Source organism: Globicephala melas, chromosome 19, assembly GCF_963455315.2.
Source record: "Globicephala melas chromosome 19, mGloMel1.2, whole genome shotgun sequence".
Classification (NCBI taxonomy): Eukaryota; Metazoa; Chordata; class Mammalia; order Artiodactyla; family Delphinidae; genus Globicephala; species Globicephala melas.
In genome coordinates, this window is record NC_083332.1 from 3,772,300 (window position 1) to 3,790,317 (window position 18,018).

Here is an 18,018-nt window from a genome sequence, read left to right on the forward strand (position 1 = left end):
CTCTCCTTCTCCAGAAAGTCCCCGCACTTCCATCACAAGGTTGCTGGGCTTCCACCTGTCACTGTGCCTCACTGTTTTTCTCCTTCTGTACAACTGAACAAAACTAGACCCAAATTATTTATTGTCTAAATAGGTATTGTCTGGTGTCATCAGCAGAGCTCCATGAGTCCAGGGAAAGAATCGGTCACCGTCACCAATGAATCTCATGTCTGGATATAGTAACTGCTCAATAAACGTTGGAAGGGAGGAACAAATTTTGCATTTTCAGCATCCCGGGAAAGGGAAAGGGCTTCTCCAAGGTCACACAGGTTCTATGAAAACCAAAATCAGAACTGGAACCAAGCAGTGCGCTGGGCGGTGCCACGCATGTGTCTCTTGCTTCAACAGTGCTTGGACTGAACAGACCCAAGGGCGCCCCTTCCTCCAGACTCGGACGACCCTCCAACCTTTTTTCCAGTCACAACCTTGGAATCACCCACTCAGCTCTCCTCGCCCTCCGGGAACAGCCAACACCATTTTCTGAGCTTAGCTCCTTACTGCCGACCAAGCATGAGCTCCCAGATTCGTCACAATTCCTCCGCCAGGTGGAGGCCGCAGTCACCCGCCTGGTAACGTGCATCTGCCGCTCTCCCACACCTACCTGTCTCTGCGCTTCTCTTCCCACACGACGCAGCAGCTCGCCAGGGCGTGGGACATCGTTTCGCGAACTGGCCGAGGAGAAGCCGGAGGGCACGAGCTCACTGGAAAAGGCAAAAGCAGCGCTGTGGCCGCGCCCTCTTCCAGGACCTGCCGAAGCCGTCCCAGGAGCGTGGGGAAAGCCCAGGACGCCGTGGAAGCCGCCCGGCTGACGGAGAAGAACCTGCGCCAGGCCCTGTGGGTCCGCAGGCCCTGGGCTCTGCCCGCGCAGACTCCACCTCTGGACTTCCTGGAGCCACTTCCTGGATGAGCAGGTGAAGCTCATCAAGAAGATGGGCGACCGCCTGACCAACCTCCGCAGGCTGCTCTGCCCCCAGGCTGGGCTGGGCGAGTGTCTCTTCCAAAGGCTCAGCCTCAGGCACCACTAGGAGCCCCTGGAGCCCAGCGGCCTGTGAGGAGCCCCTCCGCGGTCAGGGCTTCTGCTGCAGCCTGTCCCTGCAGCCACTGGGCAGCTTGTTAACTGCCCGGGAGCCCTCTCCCCGCCCTGGGCGGAGCCAAAACTGGGCTGCTCCTAGGCCCTGCCCTGCATCCTCAACTTCCTATCCTGGGACGAGTGTCACTCTCTGGCTTTGGGATTGGCCCGAGGAGAGGCAGAGTGCATGGGGTCTGGTGAGACCCACATGTGGTCTGGAAGGTCCCAGAGCCTGCTGTCTCCTGGGCCCCATCCTGCAGGTAGAGCAGCGTGAGGCCCTGGGGGGCTGTTCCTCTTTCTGAGAGGCTGCTATGAAGGAACCCGACGTGTAACACAGCCTGCACCTTGTCAGCCCCCGCGTGTCTGTCTGTCCTGCTGGCTCTGTGGACTTTGTGAGACACCAGCACGGCTGGGGACCATGGGAGGCACAGCCACGACCCCGACCCTCACTGCCCTTCTCTGCCTCGGTGAGCTTTGGGGAAGGGAGCGGGGAGGGGGCCCCTCTCCTCCCAGGTCTGAAGCTGAGAGACCCCAGGTCTCAGATCAGTGGGGGCAGAAATTGCGGGGGAGGAAGGATGTGCTCAGCCCCAGATCTGACCCCAGAACTCAGGGCCCAGACCAGGCCAGGAGCATCTATGATGTGTGCTGGGGGATGGGCGCTCACAGGGAACTCTCTCCCAGGGCTGAGTCAGGGCCCGTGGAACCAGGTCCACGTAAGTGAGGCCCCCCAGACCTCCTACTTCAACCCAACAACCCCCTGGTCATCTGGGGGGAACACAGCAGGTCTGAAATGATGCTGACCTGTCTGGGAGGGGCCTGGGGAATGAAAGCTGGGGAAACTGACGGGAGAAGGGCACCCCTAACTCTTCAGGTCTGATCCCTTTCCAGGGGTTCTCCCCAAACCCTCCATCTGGGCTGACCCAGGTGTCATGGTCACCAAGGGAAGCCCTGTGACCATCTTGTCTCCGGGATCTCTGAGGGCTGATGTCTACCGTCTGTATAGAGAGAGGCCCTCTGGACTCTGGGAGGCTAAGGCCCCACAGGACTCCAGTAACAAGGCCAGTTTCCCCGTTGAATCCTCGAGCTCAAGCACTGCAGGGCAGTACCAGTGTGTCTATCACTGCAGGAAAGACAGGTCAGAGTGGAGTGACACCCTGCCCCTGGTGGGGACAGGTAGGAGGGAGGACCCGGGTCCCCTCCCACTGCGGCAGCGTCCTTACAGGCAGAGGGAGCAGAGTGTGGGCTCAGGGGGACGGACGTCTCCCCTCACAGCCCACACCTGCGGTGAGCGGGCTGAAGGCCCCCCTTTAACCCAGCCCCTTCCCCTCCCTCTCAGCAGCCGCGCCCTGTGGCGGCCTCAGGAGGGGGCGTGTCCCTGGCAGCTCACAGTTTGCAGCGGGCACTCTGCACCTGCTGAAGGAGGGAGGCGCCGACCCGCCCGACGCCGGACATCGAGGACCCATGGGAGGGGACAGGCCGTGTGCCCTGTGGGCCCCCTAAACTCCTCCCGTGGGGGAACCCGCGGATGCTATGATTCTCCCAGCTCCCTGCACATGTGGTCACACCCCAGTCACCCTCTGCATCGCCAGGTCACAGGTGAGGGCCCCCAGCCCCATCGTTTCCTGGACCCCTGACCTGAGCCTTGTGCCCAGTGAGCCCTGGGGTGATGGGGGGTCAGGGGCAGTGGCCTCCCGGGGCAGAACCACTGGCGGGAGGCCTGGGAGGGACCAGGAGAGCTCTCACTGCAGCCCCAGTGAGCAGTGTGGGGTGTGCGTCCCCCTCGGTGCCACTGTCCCTTCTCTGCAGGGGTGTACAAGGAGCCCTCGCTCTCAGCCTAGCCGGGCTCTCTCGTGCGCCGTGGAGACAGCCTGATCGCCGGTGAGCAGCCCCTGTCCTGCCCCACGTCCTGACTGTGCTGTCAGGGTGCTGGGCCCAGAGCCACCCCTGGTGGTGATGGGGTCCTGGGAGGGGTCCTAGAGCAGACACTGAGACAGGGCAGTGGTCCAGGGAGAGTGAGTGAGAAAAATGGAGCGGGTGCCGGGAGATAAGAGAGACCCACACAGAGGGGCTGAGAGCAGCTGAGAGGGGGTCACAGACAGGGTCCCTGGAGAGAGGATGGTGGTCCCTCAGCTCAGGGTCAAGGGTGTGTTGGGGGTGGCTCTGTACACATCACGACCTTCCTCGCCCCCAGGAATGTACAGGAAACCCTCCCTCTCAGCCCAGCTGTAGGCCTCAGAACCCTGCAGAGAGAACGTGACCCTGCAGTATGGCTCTGAGGTCTGGTCCGATCCCCTCCATCTGTCCAAGGAGGGGTCACTCACTCCTCCCCAGCACCTTCGTCTGCAGGACACAGTTCCACCCTTTCCAAACAACTTCACCTTGAGTCCTGTGACCTCAGCCCACAGTGGGACCTACACGTGCTACAGCTCACTCAGCACCTCCCCCTCCCTGAGGTCACAGCCCAGCGACCCCTGGACTCCTGCTCTCAGGCGAGGAGCCCCCTCCACATATCCATCGAGGAGCCAGACCCTCGGCTCACAGCCCTGTCCCAGGGGAGCTCTGAGCTGGAGGAGAAGAAGGGGGACGCAGGGACGTCAGCCACAGGTGGCCCCACCCCACGGAGGGAGGGACAATACAGGGGGAGTCCCTCTCCCTCTACTCCACTCACCCCACCCCAGGGTCCAGGCAGTGCTAGGTGTGTGCAGAAGGGAGACAGAAGAGCAGAAGCTCTGAACTTTGAGGGAAGACGTGGAGCTAAGAACAACATGAGGATCCAGACACGCGCCACATCCTCCTTCTGTCCTTGTTCCAGGCAGCACTGGGGGCCTGCAGACTCTCACCCACATGCACGAACGCCATGTCTGCTGAGTAACAGAGTCCTCTTAGCCTAGAAGAGACACAGTCTCCCCAGTCCTGGGCTGAACTTCTGTTAACCCTTCCCCACTAAACCTTTACAGAAGGGTCGCTTCCCACTGGACCTGGGGCTGGGAGTGGAGATGAAGGAAGGAGGGGGCTTCATGTCTCAAGTATAACTGAGGTCACTGGTGCCTATTGGGTGGTCATAGTGAGAAGAAATGCATGAAGGGGAAGATGCCCAGCTGAGACAGGGAGAGAAGAGCAGGTGCCCTCCTCGCCTCTGTCTGGGTGCTGATTCCTAGGAGCACTTAGAGTCATCACGGCACCTATGGAATCAGCCCCACAATATGAAGGGCAGAGTGAAGGTGGCCTCTCATTTTCGGGTCAGGGAGGTGGTGGGATTCACTGGAGAGCTACATGTAAGTCATCAAATCAGAACACTCCCTCACACCATATACAAAAATAAACTCAAAATGGTTTAAAGACCTAAATATAAGACATGACACTATAGGACTTCCCTGGTGGCGCAGTGGTTAAGAACCCACCTGCCAATGCAGGAGACACGTGTTCGAGCCCTGGTCTGGGAAGATCCCACATGCAGTGGAGCAACTAAGCCCGTGTACCAGTAACAAAAGTACAGTATTTGGGGAAAATAAATTTTATGCGAACTGCAGGATCCAGTTAGCAACGTGCGACACCTCGAATGAGCATAGAACCAAGAAAAACCACTTTGAAAGGATAAGAGGAGCAGTTCCCTCCCCCGTCCCCCCTCCCCCAAGCTGGCACCCTCAGCGCTGAGAGCCTCCTCCGTTCGGCCCAGGCCAGAGGGAGTCAAGCTGCACCCACATCCCCAGGCTCCGGGCACTGCCTCAGAGACCTCCTGGCCTCTCATCTCACTCAGAGACCGAGCCCACAGGCCCACGTGGGGGCAGCAAAAGAGGAAGAGAGGGACAGGCGCTGTAGTAGCCGGCACAGCCTGGCAGGATGGAGAGGAGGACCGATCCTGAGACTTCTCCCTCAGGAGGAGGAAAATGGAGCCCGCCCCCAGCCCCCGCCATCCCCCGCACTCCTCCAGGGGAAGCGGGGACACCGTGAAGGCACACAACTAGGAATCCTTTCCCCAGGAGGGAGGGATGTGGAGCTGCACGTCCACAGAACACGTCTGAGAGGCTCCAGAATCTCTGACTGGGCTGGTCTGCAAACTCCGACCATAAAGACTGGAAGAGGCGGCTGCTTCTTCCAACACACAGACACCAAAGCAAAGCTGTAAGACACACGAAGAATCAGGGAATGTGACACTGCCGAAGGCAAGACATAAACCGTAGAAGATGAAGGTCTATCAGATGCCTAACTGTTCAAAATAACTGTCTCAAAGAAGCTCCGTGAGCTATCTTCCACAAGGGTGCCAAGAACACACAATTGGGAAAGGATAGTACTTTCAATAAATGATGCTGGGAAAACTAGACACCCACATGCAGAAGAATGAAACTGGACCCTCAGCTCACACCATATATAAAATCAAGTCAAAATGGATCAGAGACTTAACCATAAGGACTGAAACCATAAAACTACAAGAAGAAAGCATAGGGGAAAAGCTTCTTGACGTGAGTTTGGACGATGGTTTTTTGGATATGACACCAAAAGCACAGGCAACAAAGACAAAAATAGACAAGGGGATTGCATCATATTAAAAGCTTCTACACAGCAAAGGAAACAGACAACAGAGTGAAACGGCAACATACAGAATGGGAGAAGATATTTGCAAACCATGTATCTGATAAGGAGCTACTTGTCAAAATATACAAGGAGCTCACACAACTCAATGCAAAGTAGTAACAACCCAATATAAAAAACAGGTAAAGGACCGGAATAGGCATTTCTCAAAAGAAGACATTCCAATGGCCAAACAGTACATGAAGAGGTGCTCAACATCACTAACCCTCAGGGAAATACAAATCAGAACCACAATGAGATATCACCTCACACCTGTTACAATGGCTGTTATGAAACAGACAAAAGATAACAAGTGTTGGGCTTCCCTGGTGGCACAGTGGTTAAGAATCCACCTGCCAACGCAGGGGACATGGGTTCGAGCCCTGGTCGGGGAAGATCCCACGTGCCACGGAGAAGTAAGCCTGTGTGCCACAACTACTGAGCCTGCGCTCTAGAGCCCACAAGCCACAACTACTGAAGCCCGCGGGCCTAGAGCCTTTGCTCCACAACAAGAGAAGCCACCGCAATGAGAAGCCCGCACACCGCAAGGAAGAGTAGCCCCCGCTCACCGCAACTAGAGAAAGCCCACGCACAGCAACGAAGACCCAGCGCAGCCAAAGATAAATAAATAAGTTAATTAAAAAAAAAGATAACGAGTGTTGGCAAAGTTGTGGAGAAAAGAGAACCCTATGCATTGTTGCTGGGAACACAAATCGGTGCAGCCACTGTGGAAAACAGTATGGAGTTTCCTCAAAAAATTAAAACTACAACTACCTACCATAGGATCCAGCAATTCCACTTCCGGGTATATAGCCAAAGCAGATGAAACCACGATCTCGGAGAGATATCTGCACTCCTATGTTCACTGCAGCATTATTCACATTAGCCAGGATATGGATACAACCTCAATGCCTGTTGAAAGATGAAGAGATAAAGAAAATGTGAGATACGCACGCGCGCGCACACACACACACACACACACTGGAATATTATTCAGCCTTTAAAAAGAAGGGAATCCTTCCGTTTGGGAAACGTGGATGAAACTGGAGGACATTATGTGAAGTAAAAGAAGCCAGACACAGACAGACAAATACAGCCCGAGCTCACTTCCCTGGGGGATCTAGAATAATCAGGCTCATAGAAACACAGAGGAATGGTAGTTGCCGAAGGCTGGGAAAGGGGTCAGTGGGGAGATGCTGGTCACGGGGAACAAAGTTTCAGTTACGCAGTCGAGTCACTTCTGGAGATGTGATGTACGGTGATGTGACTACAGTTCACAATATTCCATCGTAGACTTGAAATTTGCTTACAGGATAGACCTTAAGTGTTCTCACCACACACACACTCCCACACAAATGTTCAGTATGTGAGGTCATGGATATGTTAATTAGCTTAATTGTGGTGATTATATCACAAGGTAAGTGTATATAAAAACATCAAGTGGGACTTCCCTGGCGGTCCGGTGGTTAAGAATCCACCTTCCAATGCTTGGGACGCAGGTTGGATCCCTGGTCAGGGAACTAAGATCCCACATGCCACGGGGCAACTAAGCCCACAAGCTGCAACTACTGAGCCCATGCACTCTGGAGCCTGCGCACGCAACGAAAGATCCCGCCTGCCACAGCGAAGATCCTGCGTGCCACAACTAAGACCCAACACAGCCAAATAAATAAATAAATAAATAAATGCTTTTTTTAAAAATAACAACATTAAGTTGTACATCTTAAATATACACAATTCTTGTTACTTATATCTCAATAAAGCTGAAAATGTTTTCTTTCATTTAATTACACCAAGCACATTGGTAGTTATTCCATCTCTAATTTTAGGCTGTTACTCCCATGTTAACATATGTATTTACATTTTTATTTCTAAACAGCTATGCATTCTCCTCCTCCATTAGAGAAGACAATGTTCTCATTATACTTCACCTGAAATATGGGTACTCTATATACGTGCATGTGCGTGTGCACATCTGTGTGTCTGTGTGCACACGTGTGGGTGCATCTGTGGGTGCGTGTACAAGTTGTGTTAGTTAATTTTTCAGTGCTTTTCATACCATTTTTTTCTCATATGACATCTCACTTTCTCCATTACATCTCATAGTATTCCTTTCACTGAGTGTGAAAATAGTAAAATATCTAAGAACTTGAGTCTCTGGAAATGCCTTCTTTCACTCTCATTCTCTTTATCAAGTTACATGGAAACATTTCTTATTTCAAACTAAGTGTGTGTCTCAACTACTGGGAGAGGAACATACAGGTGATGGGTAAGGGTTCCATCCCCACCAGAACCCTCCTTCTCTCTCAGGAAGACGCAGCCTGACGTGGTGGGCTTGGCGGAATGGACACAGCTCCCACAGGTCAGATGTGGTGGCTGGAACCTCCTCGCAGTTAGGGATTTACCCTCTGATGAGCCTTTCACTTTTGTCCCTTAAAAATAATTTGGCTCAGTGTAAAATTCTTCCCAATAAATTCCCTGAAGGTATTTCTCCAGTATCTTCTGGCATCGCCTTTTGGTACGGGGTAGTCTGGTCCCAATGAGCTTGTCATTCTCTTAATGGTAATTTGCATTTTCTACAGGAAGTAGTTTCAGGACATTTGTAGGGCCTCAGGACAGTCGTCCTTGATTTTTTTCAGTTGAAATGTTCACAAAATAGAATTAACCATTTCGAAGCGTACAATTCACTCTGAGATACTTTTTTTTAAAATTTAACCTTCATTTTCTTAATTTACCATGAAGGGTCAAGATACAGATGTCACTTTTAAATACAGGCGTCCTAGCACTTAGTTGGCCTGTCCTCATCTCTGAAAAATGTTCAATTCTTCATTTCTTTGGCCGTTGTTATACGTCACGACCTTTCCTTCTGACACTTACAATAGATATGACGTGGGCCCTCCTCATTCTATTCTCCAAGTATCTTGAATTTCCATTTCTGGTCTCTCTAACCTTCATTGTGGAACATTTCCTCGATATTCTTTTCAATTCCATAACTGGTCCCTCAGCTGTCTTGTCCTTAATGGGATGACATTTTTTAATGTGTTCATCCTACTGGATTTGTCATCTCTACCTTTTCTAACTCTTAATACCTGTCCTTTCTTCTATAAAATAATCCATATGGTTGCCTCCCTTTATTTTTCAGATACTTAAACACGCTTAATTTAAATCGACTGTCATATTTCCCTACTGATTCTTTTTTTGCATATTTTTATTTCAGCAAAGTCACTAATTGTGTTGTCATACAATCAAGATATTCACATCAAGTATGTTCTACATTTTTTCTACCTCTTTATTGGTTTCCTACTGATTCTGTTTCCTTGCCTAGGACACCCCCATGCGTCAGCAGACGGCTGTCCGTAGCACTGTCATCATTACTAGGGTCACTGTGATGTCCATTCCTGTTAAAGGCTCTGCCCTCACACCCCCGGTCTCTCCTAGAAGGCTTCTCCCGGGGCTGTCCTGGGAGTCAGGCTGACCAGGGGAGACTGCTGCAGCTGCTCTGCCCCGTGCTGCCCACCGTCTCAGACTTAGCATCTGCTCACAGCTGTGGCCTCAGGGATGTTGCAATGGGACCCTCACACACTTACAAGGGTGGACGCCCAGGGCTGACAGTCGTGGACTGAGTCTGTTTCACGCCACACAGGGGAGGTGCCTCAATGCTGACCACGGGCTTGGGGCAGTGAGCAGAGCTATCCCAGTGCCCGTCCAGAAAGGCGGGGAACTGGGGCCGCAGCTTCAACCTCCACCTGGAGCCCTGACCCCTCCCTGCCTGTGAGGACCTGGGTCCCTCTCTCTGTCCACACAGGTGGGAACCTCCTCCCTATGACCCTCTTGATGATCCCGGTCAGCGGGGACCACTCAGCCTAGTTCCCTCTTCTTTAATCTGGTTCCCTCTCCATTTGGGGAACTTTCTTTCTCTTTTTCTGCATGTGTCTGTGGGTACGTGTTTCAGAAATATTCAAAATAGCATTTGTCAGTGTTAGGAGCAGAGGAGGGCTCTTAGGTGGGCACCACAATCACCCACTTTGCCGTGGAGTCTGAGCCCAGGATCCTCTCATGTCCCACCCACTGCTGTTGTCACCTGCTCTGGAAATTAACCGTGGTGATCCTGCAATAAACCTGACACCATTGAGCTCACAGCCACTCTGAGGAGTGGGGCTCGCGACAACATGCAGAGGAGGAAACTCAGGCTCAGAAAGGGCACTGCCCTCACGGTTACAAGAGCAGTGGGGACAGACTTAAATAGAGATGTTTTCCTTCAAAGGGAGACCTCTAACTCAAATCAAGGTCCCCTAAGCTTCCAGGCAGGACGACAGGACGGGGAGGAGAGCCCTGTCCAAGGCTCAAGGGCCACCGAGCAGGCAGGAACGACTCAGGGGCTTGTTCCCAGGAAGGTGCGGTGCACGCTGTTTCAAGAAAAAGGGAGAAGTCCCTGAAGGGGGCTGAGACAGAAAGCAAACCCACACTCTGGGGCCAGGGGAGCAGGCATGTTTCCTTCCTTATTGCCCCGAACTTCTCCTCTGTGCTCATTGCCACACTGACCTCCACGGAGCTGTAGGCAGATGTTAAACGTGTGTGTCTGCTGATCTGAGCTCTGCGGTGCAGCAGGAACCTGCAACCTCCCTGAAGCATTGCCAGGGCCTGGGTGACCCCTGTCCATGGGACCTGCTGATGGACCGGCTGAGGATCAAGGAGACCCAACGGGGAGGCTCTCAGAGGGAAAGACATGCTCGGGTCACGCTCACCTGGAAGGGGCGTCTCAGGAAGACACCGGGTCTGTCATGGGAATGAGAGCCAGGTTCCAGGGAGGGGCAGTTCCCCTTCCTGTGGGGCTGCTGACGTGACAGCCCCGTGACGGGGAGAACCAGCCTCCCAGTGGACACACGCTCGGGTCTCCGTCCTGAGGGCACCGTGGTCTCCTCCATCTGCACCGCCTGGACCACAGGGACGAGACGCCATGACCCCCAGCCTCACGGCCCTGCTCTGCCTCGGTGAGATGGAGGAGGGGGAGGGGAAGCCCCAGCCAGGGAGGGACCCCTCCCCACAGCCAGGCTGCTCTGTCAGGAGACCCCAGGACTCAGGAGGCTCACGGGTAGGAGAGGCGCTGCTCAGGATTCAGGGCGAACCTCTCACAGGGGTCTCTCTTCCAGGGCTGAGTGTGGGCCTGAGGACCCAGGTGCAGGCAGGTGAGTCTGTCCCCAGGTGTCCCACCTCCCTCCTGATCATGGGGACAAGGGGCCACCCCAGGCAGTGGGGTGGGGAACAGCAGTTCTGGGCTGAAGGAGGGGGAGTCTGGGAGGTTGGGGGCTGAGAGCTGGGGACCTGGGGGTGAGGATGTCTTGTGACCCAGCCTCTGATGTCCTTCCAGGCACCCTCCCCAAACCCACCATCTGGGCTGAGCCAGGCTCTGTGATCCCCTGGGGGAGCCCCGTGACCATCTGGTGTCAGGGGACCCGGGTGGCCCCGGTGCTCCGTTTCCATAAAGAGGGAAGCTCACCTCCCTGGTACAGACAGGCCCCACTGGAGCACGCGGACAAGGGCAACTTCTCCATCTCATACATGACACAGGACTACGCAGGGAGATATCACTGTTACTATCGCAGCCCCACTGGCTGGTCAGAGAGCAGTGGCCCCCTGGAGCTGGTGGTGACAGGTGAGAGGACACTCGGGGGTCCCAGCATCGGGCTCTGCCCTCAGGAAGGGGGTCTGCTCTCAGGGGTGTGTCCCTCTCACAGCCCAGCCCTGGGGGAGGAGAGGGGCGTGTGAGCACCATTTCACAAGCTCCCTCCTTCTCTTCTAGGGACCCACAGGAAACCCACCCTCTCAGCCCTGCCGAGCCCTGTGGTGACCTCGGGAGGGAACGTGACCCTCCAGTGTGGCTCATGGCAGGGACTGGACAGGTTCATTCTGACTAAGGAAGGAGAACCCAAGTCCTCCTGGACCCTGGATGCACAGCGAAGCCGCCAGGGGCACACCCAGGCCCTGTTCCCCGTGGGTCGCGTGACCCCCAGCCACAGGTGGATGTTCAGATGCCACGGCTTTTACAGGGACACCCCCCAGGTGTGGTCGGCCCCCAGTGACCCCCTGGAGCTCCTGGTCCCAGGTAAGGAGGTCCTCCCCGGCCTCACACACTTTTTGAGGCACGAGACAGATTATTAGATGCTTTTCTCCCAGGATTGTCCCAGATGAGAGGGTGGGGTGAGGGGGGAGCGGGGCGCACAGGACAGAGACACAGAGTGTGAGCGACAGACAGTGAGGCCTGGGGACCAGGACGGGAGAAGGGGCTTCATGGGAGGAACCAGCCCCTACAGCCCAGGGCTGGTCTTCCCCCAGGTGTGTCTGGGAAGCCCTCCCTCCTGACCCCGCAGGGCCCTGTCGTGGCCTATGGACAGAGGCTGACCCTCCAGTGTCGCTCTGACGTCGGCTATGACAGATTCGCTCTGTCCCAGGAGGGGAGACAGGCCCTCCCCCAGCGCCCTGGCCGGCAGCCCCAGGCTGGGCTCTCTCAGGCCGACTTCCCCCTGGGCCCGGTGACCAACACCCACGCGGGCCGGTACAGATGCTACGGTGGACACAACCTCTCCTCCGAGTGGTCGGCCCCCAGTGACCCGCTGGACATCCTGGTGGCAGGTGAGGAGCCAGCGGGTCAGTCAGGGACCCAGACTCTGCACAGGCCCTGCCGGGGGAGCCCGAGCTGGTGATGCTGGGACCAGGCGTGAGGGGTCCCCAGGGAGGGAGGGAGGGAGACAGAGAGAGACGGGGGTGGGCAGGGAAAGGGAGAGACTTGGAGAAAACAGAGACAGACAGAGATGAGGGGCCTCAGGGAGGCCCTGCTGAGTCGCAGTTCGGAACTAGGGGGCGGGCAGCCCCTCACCCCCCTTCCTCTCTCTAGGGTGGTTCCCTGACACGCCCTCACTCTCGGTGCAGCCGGGCCACCTGGTGGCCTCAGGAGAGAACGTGACCCTGCTGTGTCAGTCAGGGAGCACAAGGGAAACTTTCCTTCTGTCCAAGGAGGGGGCAGCCCGGCCCCCACTGCGTCTTAGATCAAAGTACCGAGGTGGGCATTTCCAGGCCAAATTCTCCATGAGTCCCGTGACCTCAGCCCACAATGGGACCTACAGGTGCTACAGCTTACTCAGCAGTAACCCCTACCTGCTGTCACACGCCAGTGCCCCCCTGGAGCTCACGGTCTCAGGTGAGGGGCCCCAGCCCTGTCCCTTCTGTGTCCCTGTTGTCAGCTCTGAAGGTGACCCCCTTTCTAGGATAGGAGTGAGGGGGGCTCCAAAGGAGAGTCGAGGGAGGGTGATCCGGAGGGGGTCCAGCCTGCAGAGGGACGGAGGGAAACCAGGCCCTCCCGTCCCTGCTGCTTCTCACGTCCCGTCACCAGACTTCTCAGATAGGAGGAGGGGGAAAGCCAAGGGCAGCCCCAGAGCAGAGACAGCACCAGAGTGTGAGCAGAGGGGGGATCCCAGGGAAGCCGCAGCCCCTCACCCAACTACAGGCATTTTCCCAGGATCCTCTGGGGACACCACCACCCACACACAGGGCCCAATTCAAGAGCTGGTGAGCCACTGGGGCCTCTGCCCAATATGTGGACACCTGGCCCCAGGCCTGTCCCTTGAGGTCCTCAGCTGCTCTAAATCCTGACCCAATCTCAGCACAGCTTGTGTCCCAGGGGGGCTGGGAGTCAGGTAGAGATGCTGGAGTGACCACAGGCACCAGGAGCTCTGAGGCTGGTGGATGAAGGGTGGGGGTCATGGAGAGGGAATGACCCCTCGGGGCCCATCCTGGGGGAGGAGCAGTGGGCTAACGTGGGGAGAAGCAGCCCCCAACCCTAACCTCCTGTCCTGACCCCCAGGAGGCTCTGAAGTTGGGGCCCTTCCCCCCACGGAGCCAGGCCCGCAGATGGGTGAGTGAGGGTCTGAGGGACATGGTGTTGGGCCCAGGGGGGAAGGGCTCGGTTATGGCCTTAGTTCACGCACCTCTGGAGACAATGACTTGGGCCCCCTTCCCCTGCCTGGGCCTCAGTTTCTCCAAGTGTAAAGGCAGAGAATCGTGGCCCGGAGCTTAGATTTCCTTCAGTTCTGACGTCTGGCTCTGACCCCCCAGGAGAGGAGGCCTCACAGGGAGGCCCCTGAGCATGTGACTGTATGGGGGCCTGTCCCCAGTGCCGCAGTGGTGGTGGCATTGTACGGGGAGCGGGAGGGAAAGATGAAGAGTCCACCGCACACAGCCGGCCCCTCCCCCAATCCCTGCTGTGATGGGGGAGGGGAGGGTAACAAGGAAGGACCCTCGGCTTCAGATGAGACCCTCGGACAGGCCCCCCTGCAGATGAGAAGCCCCCAGAGCACAAAGCTGGTGTCCACCTTGGGCGGGGCATGGCAGGAGGACAGCTCAGGGAGCCCACAGCCCTGGGTTCCAATCCCAGCTCTGCCACCTCCAGACTGGGTCACCTGGGGTTGGTGAATTCCCTCTCTGTGCCTCAGTTTCCTCGTCTGTAAAATGGGTGGGGTGGGTTAGAGGAGATGAATGCACAGACCCCAGCACGAGCCTGCACACAGTAGGCGCTCAATTAAATGGCATCTTGGGCTCACTCATGACGTCACTGGTGCCCCAGGTCTCAAATGGTACCTGAACGTCCTGATCGGGGTCTCGGTGGCCTTCGTCCTGCTGCCCCTCGTCCTCCTGCCCCTCGTCCTCCTCATCCGACACCGGGATCAGAGCAGACGCAGGAAGTCGGGTGAGTAGGGAACAGGGTGACCCAGACCCCTGGAGGTGGTGGGCTTAGGGCACCAGCCGAAGGGAAACCTAAGAGATGGGCAAGGTCAGCTTAGAAAAAGATTGTCCAGAGTCTGAAACTCAAAAATCTAGAAAGAAAACACGTACTGTCAGCTGACATGTATAATTTAAGGTATTTTCCTCCTTTTCAATCTCATGAAGTGTTGAAACATGTACGCAAGTATGAGTTCAGGTCTCCTTCTTTCCTCCTGAATCCCGAGTGAGGGGCAGGGGGCGTAAGAGTCCCAGGGCCGAGCCTCTGTCATCTGCCCCAGCCCAGGGCGAGGCTGATTTACACCCTCCCGCAGGGGCTGCAGACCCAGAGCCCAAGGACACAGGCCTGCAGAGCAGGTAACTCCCGCCCCGAAGACCCCCAGGCCCGCCCCGCCCGCAGCTCCCCCTCATTCTCCCCCTAACACGCCCGCCTCCTCCCCAGCTCCTGCCCAGCCGCCGCCGCCCAGGACCAGGCCCTCTGTGAGCAGAAAAGGACGGGGTGGGGGACACAGGGTTCTGGAGGCACCTGTGTGGGGGAGGGGAAGGCTGGGAAGGGGTGGGCTCATGGGGTGCGGACTGAAACGCCACACTTCCCCTCACCCCTGGGTCTCAGTGGCCCCTTCTGCATGCACTGCGGGGGCTCCAGCCCTGAGGGATCTCAGGGGATCCCACCAAGCGATACACACCCTGTTCTGCCCCAGCAGATGCTGCCGTGAAGGACACACAGCCTGAGGACGGGGTGCAGCTGGACCATCCGGTGAGACCCCTGCTCCTGTCCAGGCCACCAGAGACCTTCTTGTTGCCAAACTCAGTCCAATGGACACGTCTCTGTCCTTACATGCCAGCTCCAGCAGCGTCCCACACTGACCTCTCCTTCCGGGCTTCCTGGGTCGTCCTGCTGTGACTCCACCCCTCCTGCTTCCTTGTGACCTCATGGCCCCTCCTTCGGGGTCCCCTTTCCTGGCTCCCCGTCCTCTGTCTGACCTTCTGGCGTTGCAGAGAAGCCCCACGTCTCAAGAGGATTTGTGAATAAGTGAATCACCCGAAAGTCCCCAGGCCCCCCTTCCTTCATTCACCCAAAAGTGGTGCACAAGGAGAGCGCATCCCCCCGGCTCCCTGTAGGCGCTGCAGGTGCAGCAGGGAGCTCACCTGGTGGGTGAGAAGACTATATGCAAAGAAGCAGGTAGCGTCCTAGAATGCAAGGTCCCAATAAGGAAAGTAAAGCAAGAGAAGGTGACAGAGTGCATGGTGGGGGGGCAGCAAGTGCAAAGGTCCTGAGGCAGGGACGTGCTTTTGCAGGAAGATGGCCGTGCGGCTGGAGCCAAATGAGCAAGGGAGACAACGTGTTAATACTGAAATCAGAACCGTAGAAAGAATCCAGAGGCTCCGAGGTGTTAGGAGGTCCCCGGAGTTTCCATCAGGAAAGTGACCTGACCTAAGGTTTTAAAGCATCACTCTGCCAACACAGTGGAAAGCTGACGGAAGGAGATCACAGTGGATCCAGGAAGTCCCCTTTCTGTCCTACTCTCTCCCTCCAGCAGAACAGGCAGGATGCAGACCCCCAGGAGGGGACGTACGCCCAGGTGAACCACTCAAGATCAAGACTAAGGTGGGGGGTGTCCACCTCTCCTTCCTCCCTGTCGGGGAGATTGCTGGACACGAAGGACAGACAAGCGGAAGAGGACGAGCAGAGGGACGGTCAGGTGGGTCCCATCCTGTCCGGGCCCCCAGGCTTCCCCCACCCCAACCACACACCCTCCCTCCCTCTCCCCCACCACAGGCCGCCTCATCTGAAGCCCCCCATGATGTGACCTATGCCCAGCTGAACCACTCGACCTTCAGACGGGAGACTGCAACCCCTGCCCCCCAGTCAGGGGAGCCCCCAGAAGAGCCCAGCGTGTATGCTGCTCTCGCTGTCCGCTAGCCCAGGAAGGACCCAGACCCCACGCTCCAGGGAGGAAGACTGCACGGACCCCAGAAGGCACAGGAGCTGCCTGCCCGCAGTGGACACCACCTAACGACCATCAGACAGCCTGGACTCCCAACACAGACCACCAGGAGCCCCTGGGACCCTTTGGCAGTCACCTGATTCTACCCTCAAAGATAACTAATATCCTGACATTTGGGAAATAATGCAACAGACTGCTCAAAAATCAATGTGTGAGTTGAAAACCAAAATCAAAACGAAAAAAAAAAACAAACAAAAAAACAAAACAGAAGTGGGAAAATGTTTTCAATGAATGATAATGTAAATAATACACATCAAAACATATGAAATGAGAAAATTAAGAATCATGAATGAATATATTAGAAAAGGCTTTAAAAAAATCGATGACCTAACATATCATACCAAGACTTCAGGAAAAAATAGCAAATTATTTCAAATGAAGGTAGAAGGTGGGAATAATAATGACAAGGGTAGCTAATAATGAAGACAACCAAAAAGTAGAGAAAATCAATTAAGGCAAAAAATAAACTCATTCTTGAAAACATTCATGAATCCTAGCCACCACAGCCGAGGCAACAAGAGAGAAGGCTCACACTTCTAATAGCATGAAAGGGATTGCAGGCAGCACTACAAATCCTACAGACGTTATAAAGATAGTAACAGAACATTATGAGAAATTTGATGCCAACATACAGAAAATGTAGATGGAGTGGAAATCTTCACGTGTACAATTTACTAAATGGATATAAGAATAAATGGAAAATCTATCACCTTATACATTGACTCTAATCCAAACTTACCCATGAATGAACTATATAGAATCTAACAAAGTCAAAATGAAAGAAATAGGAGAATGCTGGTTCCCGGGGTTGGAGCGAGGGGGAAATGGGAAGATATTGGTCAAAGGGCACAAGCTTCCAGTTATAAGATGAATAAGTTCTGGGGATCTAATATACAGCATGGTGGTTACAGCTAATCACACTGTATCCCATTCTTGAGTGTTTTGAAGAGAGCAGATCTCAAATGTTCTCACCAAAAAAAGAAATGGCGACTGTGTGATGGGATGCGGACAAATGCTGTGACGGTCATCACCGTCCGACGTGTAAGTGACCAGTTCAGGCGGCTTCACTGGTGATTTCTTCCGAGCACTTATGTACTCGTGAAAGACACACACACATGCACACACACCCCCAAATTGCACAAACATTTCCCGAGAACAGAAAAAGAAGAAACATACCTCAACACATCAGATCAGGAAAATATTTACACCAAAACCTAACAAGGGAATTATACGTGGGGAAGTCACAGGAAGATCTCTCACATGAGCTTAGATGGAAATCCCTAAATAAAGTGTACACAAATGAGATGTAGTGATATATTAAAAGGACATTACTTCATGACCATACTGTGGGGTTTCTTTTCGAAGGATAGAGTAACTTAAAATTTTAAAAATCTATCACATAATGCAATACCTTAATAGAACAAATAAAAAATAATCACCTTAACAGATGCAGACAAAGCCTTTGATAAAATATACCAACAATTCCTGGTGAAAATAAAAACGCATCAGAAATAGAAGGGAATTCCCTTTCGTTGATGAGGGCATGTTTAACAACACTAG

General features: G+C 54.7%; 2 protein-coding genes and 2 pseudogenes across 10 annotated transcripts in view; 3 read left to right on the plus strand and 1 right to left on the minus strand.

Annotated features, from left to right (window-relative positions):
* CDC42EP5 (CDC42 effector protein 5) overlaps nucleotides 1-18,018 on the minus strand; it is a 198,017-nt gene that overhangs the window by 95,626 nt on the left and 84,373 nt on the right. For 7 of the 9 annotated variants that reach the window (XM_060289674.2, XM_060289666.2, XM_060289675.2 and 4 more), the window contains exons 2-4: nucleotides 14,309-14,485; nucleotides 6,456-6,589; nucleotides 641-740 (exon numbers count right to left, since the gene is read on the minus strand). The exons of 1 other annotated variant lie outside the window; for it this stretch is intronic. The gene's annotated coding sequence lies outside the window, so the exon portion shown is untranslated. The remainder of the gene's footprint in view (nucleotides 1-640; nucleotides 741-6,455; nucleotides 6,590-14,308; nucleotides 14,486-18,018) is intronic. One more of the 9 variants, XM_060289676.2, reaches the window with a different exon arrangement.
* On the plus strand, nucleotides 550-1,064 carry LOC138842440 (ferritin light chain pseudogene; annotated as a pseudogene).
* LOC132594004 (leukocyte immunoglobulin-like receptor subfamily A member 2) lies at nucleotides 1,527-3,337 on the plus strand (annotated as a pseudogene).
* LOC115847754 (leukocyte immunoglobulin-like receptor subfamily B member 3) lies at nucleotides 10,577-17,191 on the plus strand. The gene is made up of 13 exons (XM_060289632.2): nucleotides 10,577-10,668; nucleotides 10,828-10,863; nucleotides 11,046-11,330; nucleotides 11,478-11,780; nucleotides 12,011-12,307; nucleotides 12,570-12,872; nucleotides 13,536-13,586; nucleotides 14,295-14,417; nucleotides 14,764-14,806; nucleotides 14,892-14,929; nucleotides 15,154-15,206; nucleotides 15,988-16,152; nucleotides 16,230-17,191. Exons 1-13 carry the CDS (start codon nucleotides 10,635-10,637, stop codon nucleotides 16,371-16,373), a joined length of 1,875 nt encoding a protein of 624 aa, XP_060145615.1. The 5' UTR covers nucleotides 10,577-10,634; the 3' UTR covers nucleotides 16,374-17,191.

What these genes read in the sequence shown, in the direction of transcription:
- LOC115847754 (XM_060289632.2), top strand. Translation starts at nt 10,635, where the DNA reads ATGACCCCCAGCCTCACGGCCCTGCTCTGCCTCG. An exon ending in CCTGGAGCTCCTGGTCCCAG is followed by an intron (nt 11,781 to 12,010) that starts GTAAGGAGGTCC and finishes GTCTTCCCCCAG; the next exon opens with GTGTGTCTGGGAAGCCCTCC. An exon ending in CCTGGAGCTCACGGTCTCAG is followed by an intron (nt 12,873 to 13,535) that starts GTGAGGGGCCCC and finishes CCTGACCCCCAG; the next exon opens with GAGGCTCTGAAGTTGGGGCC.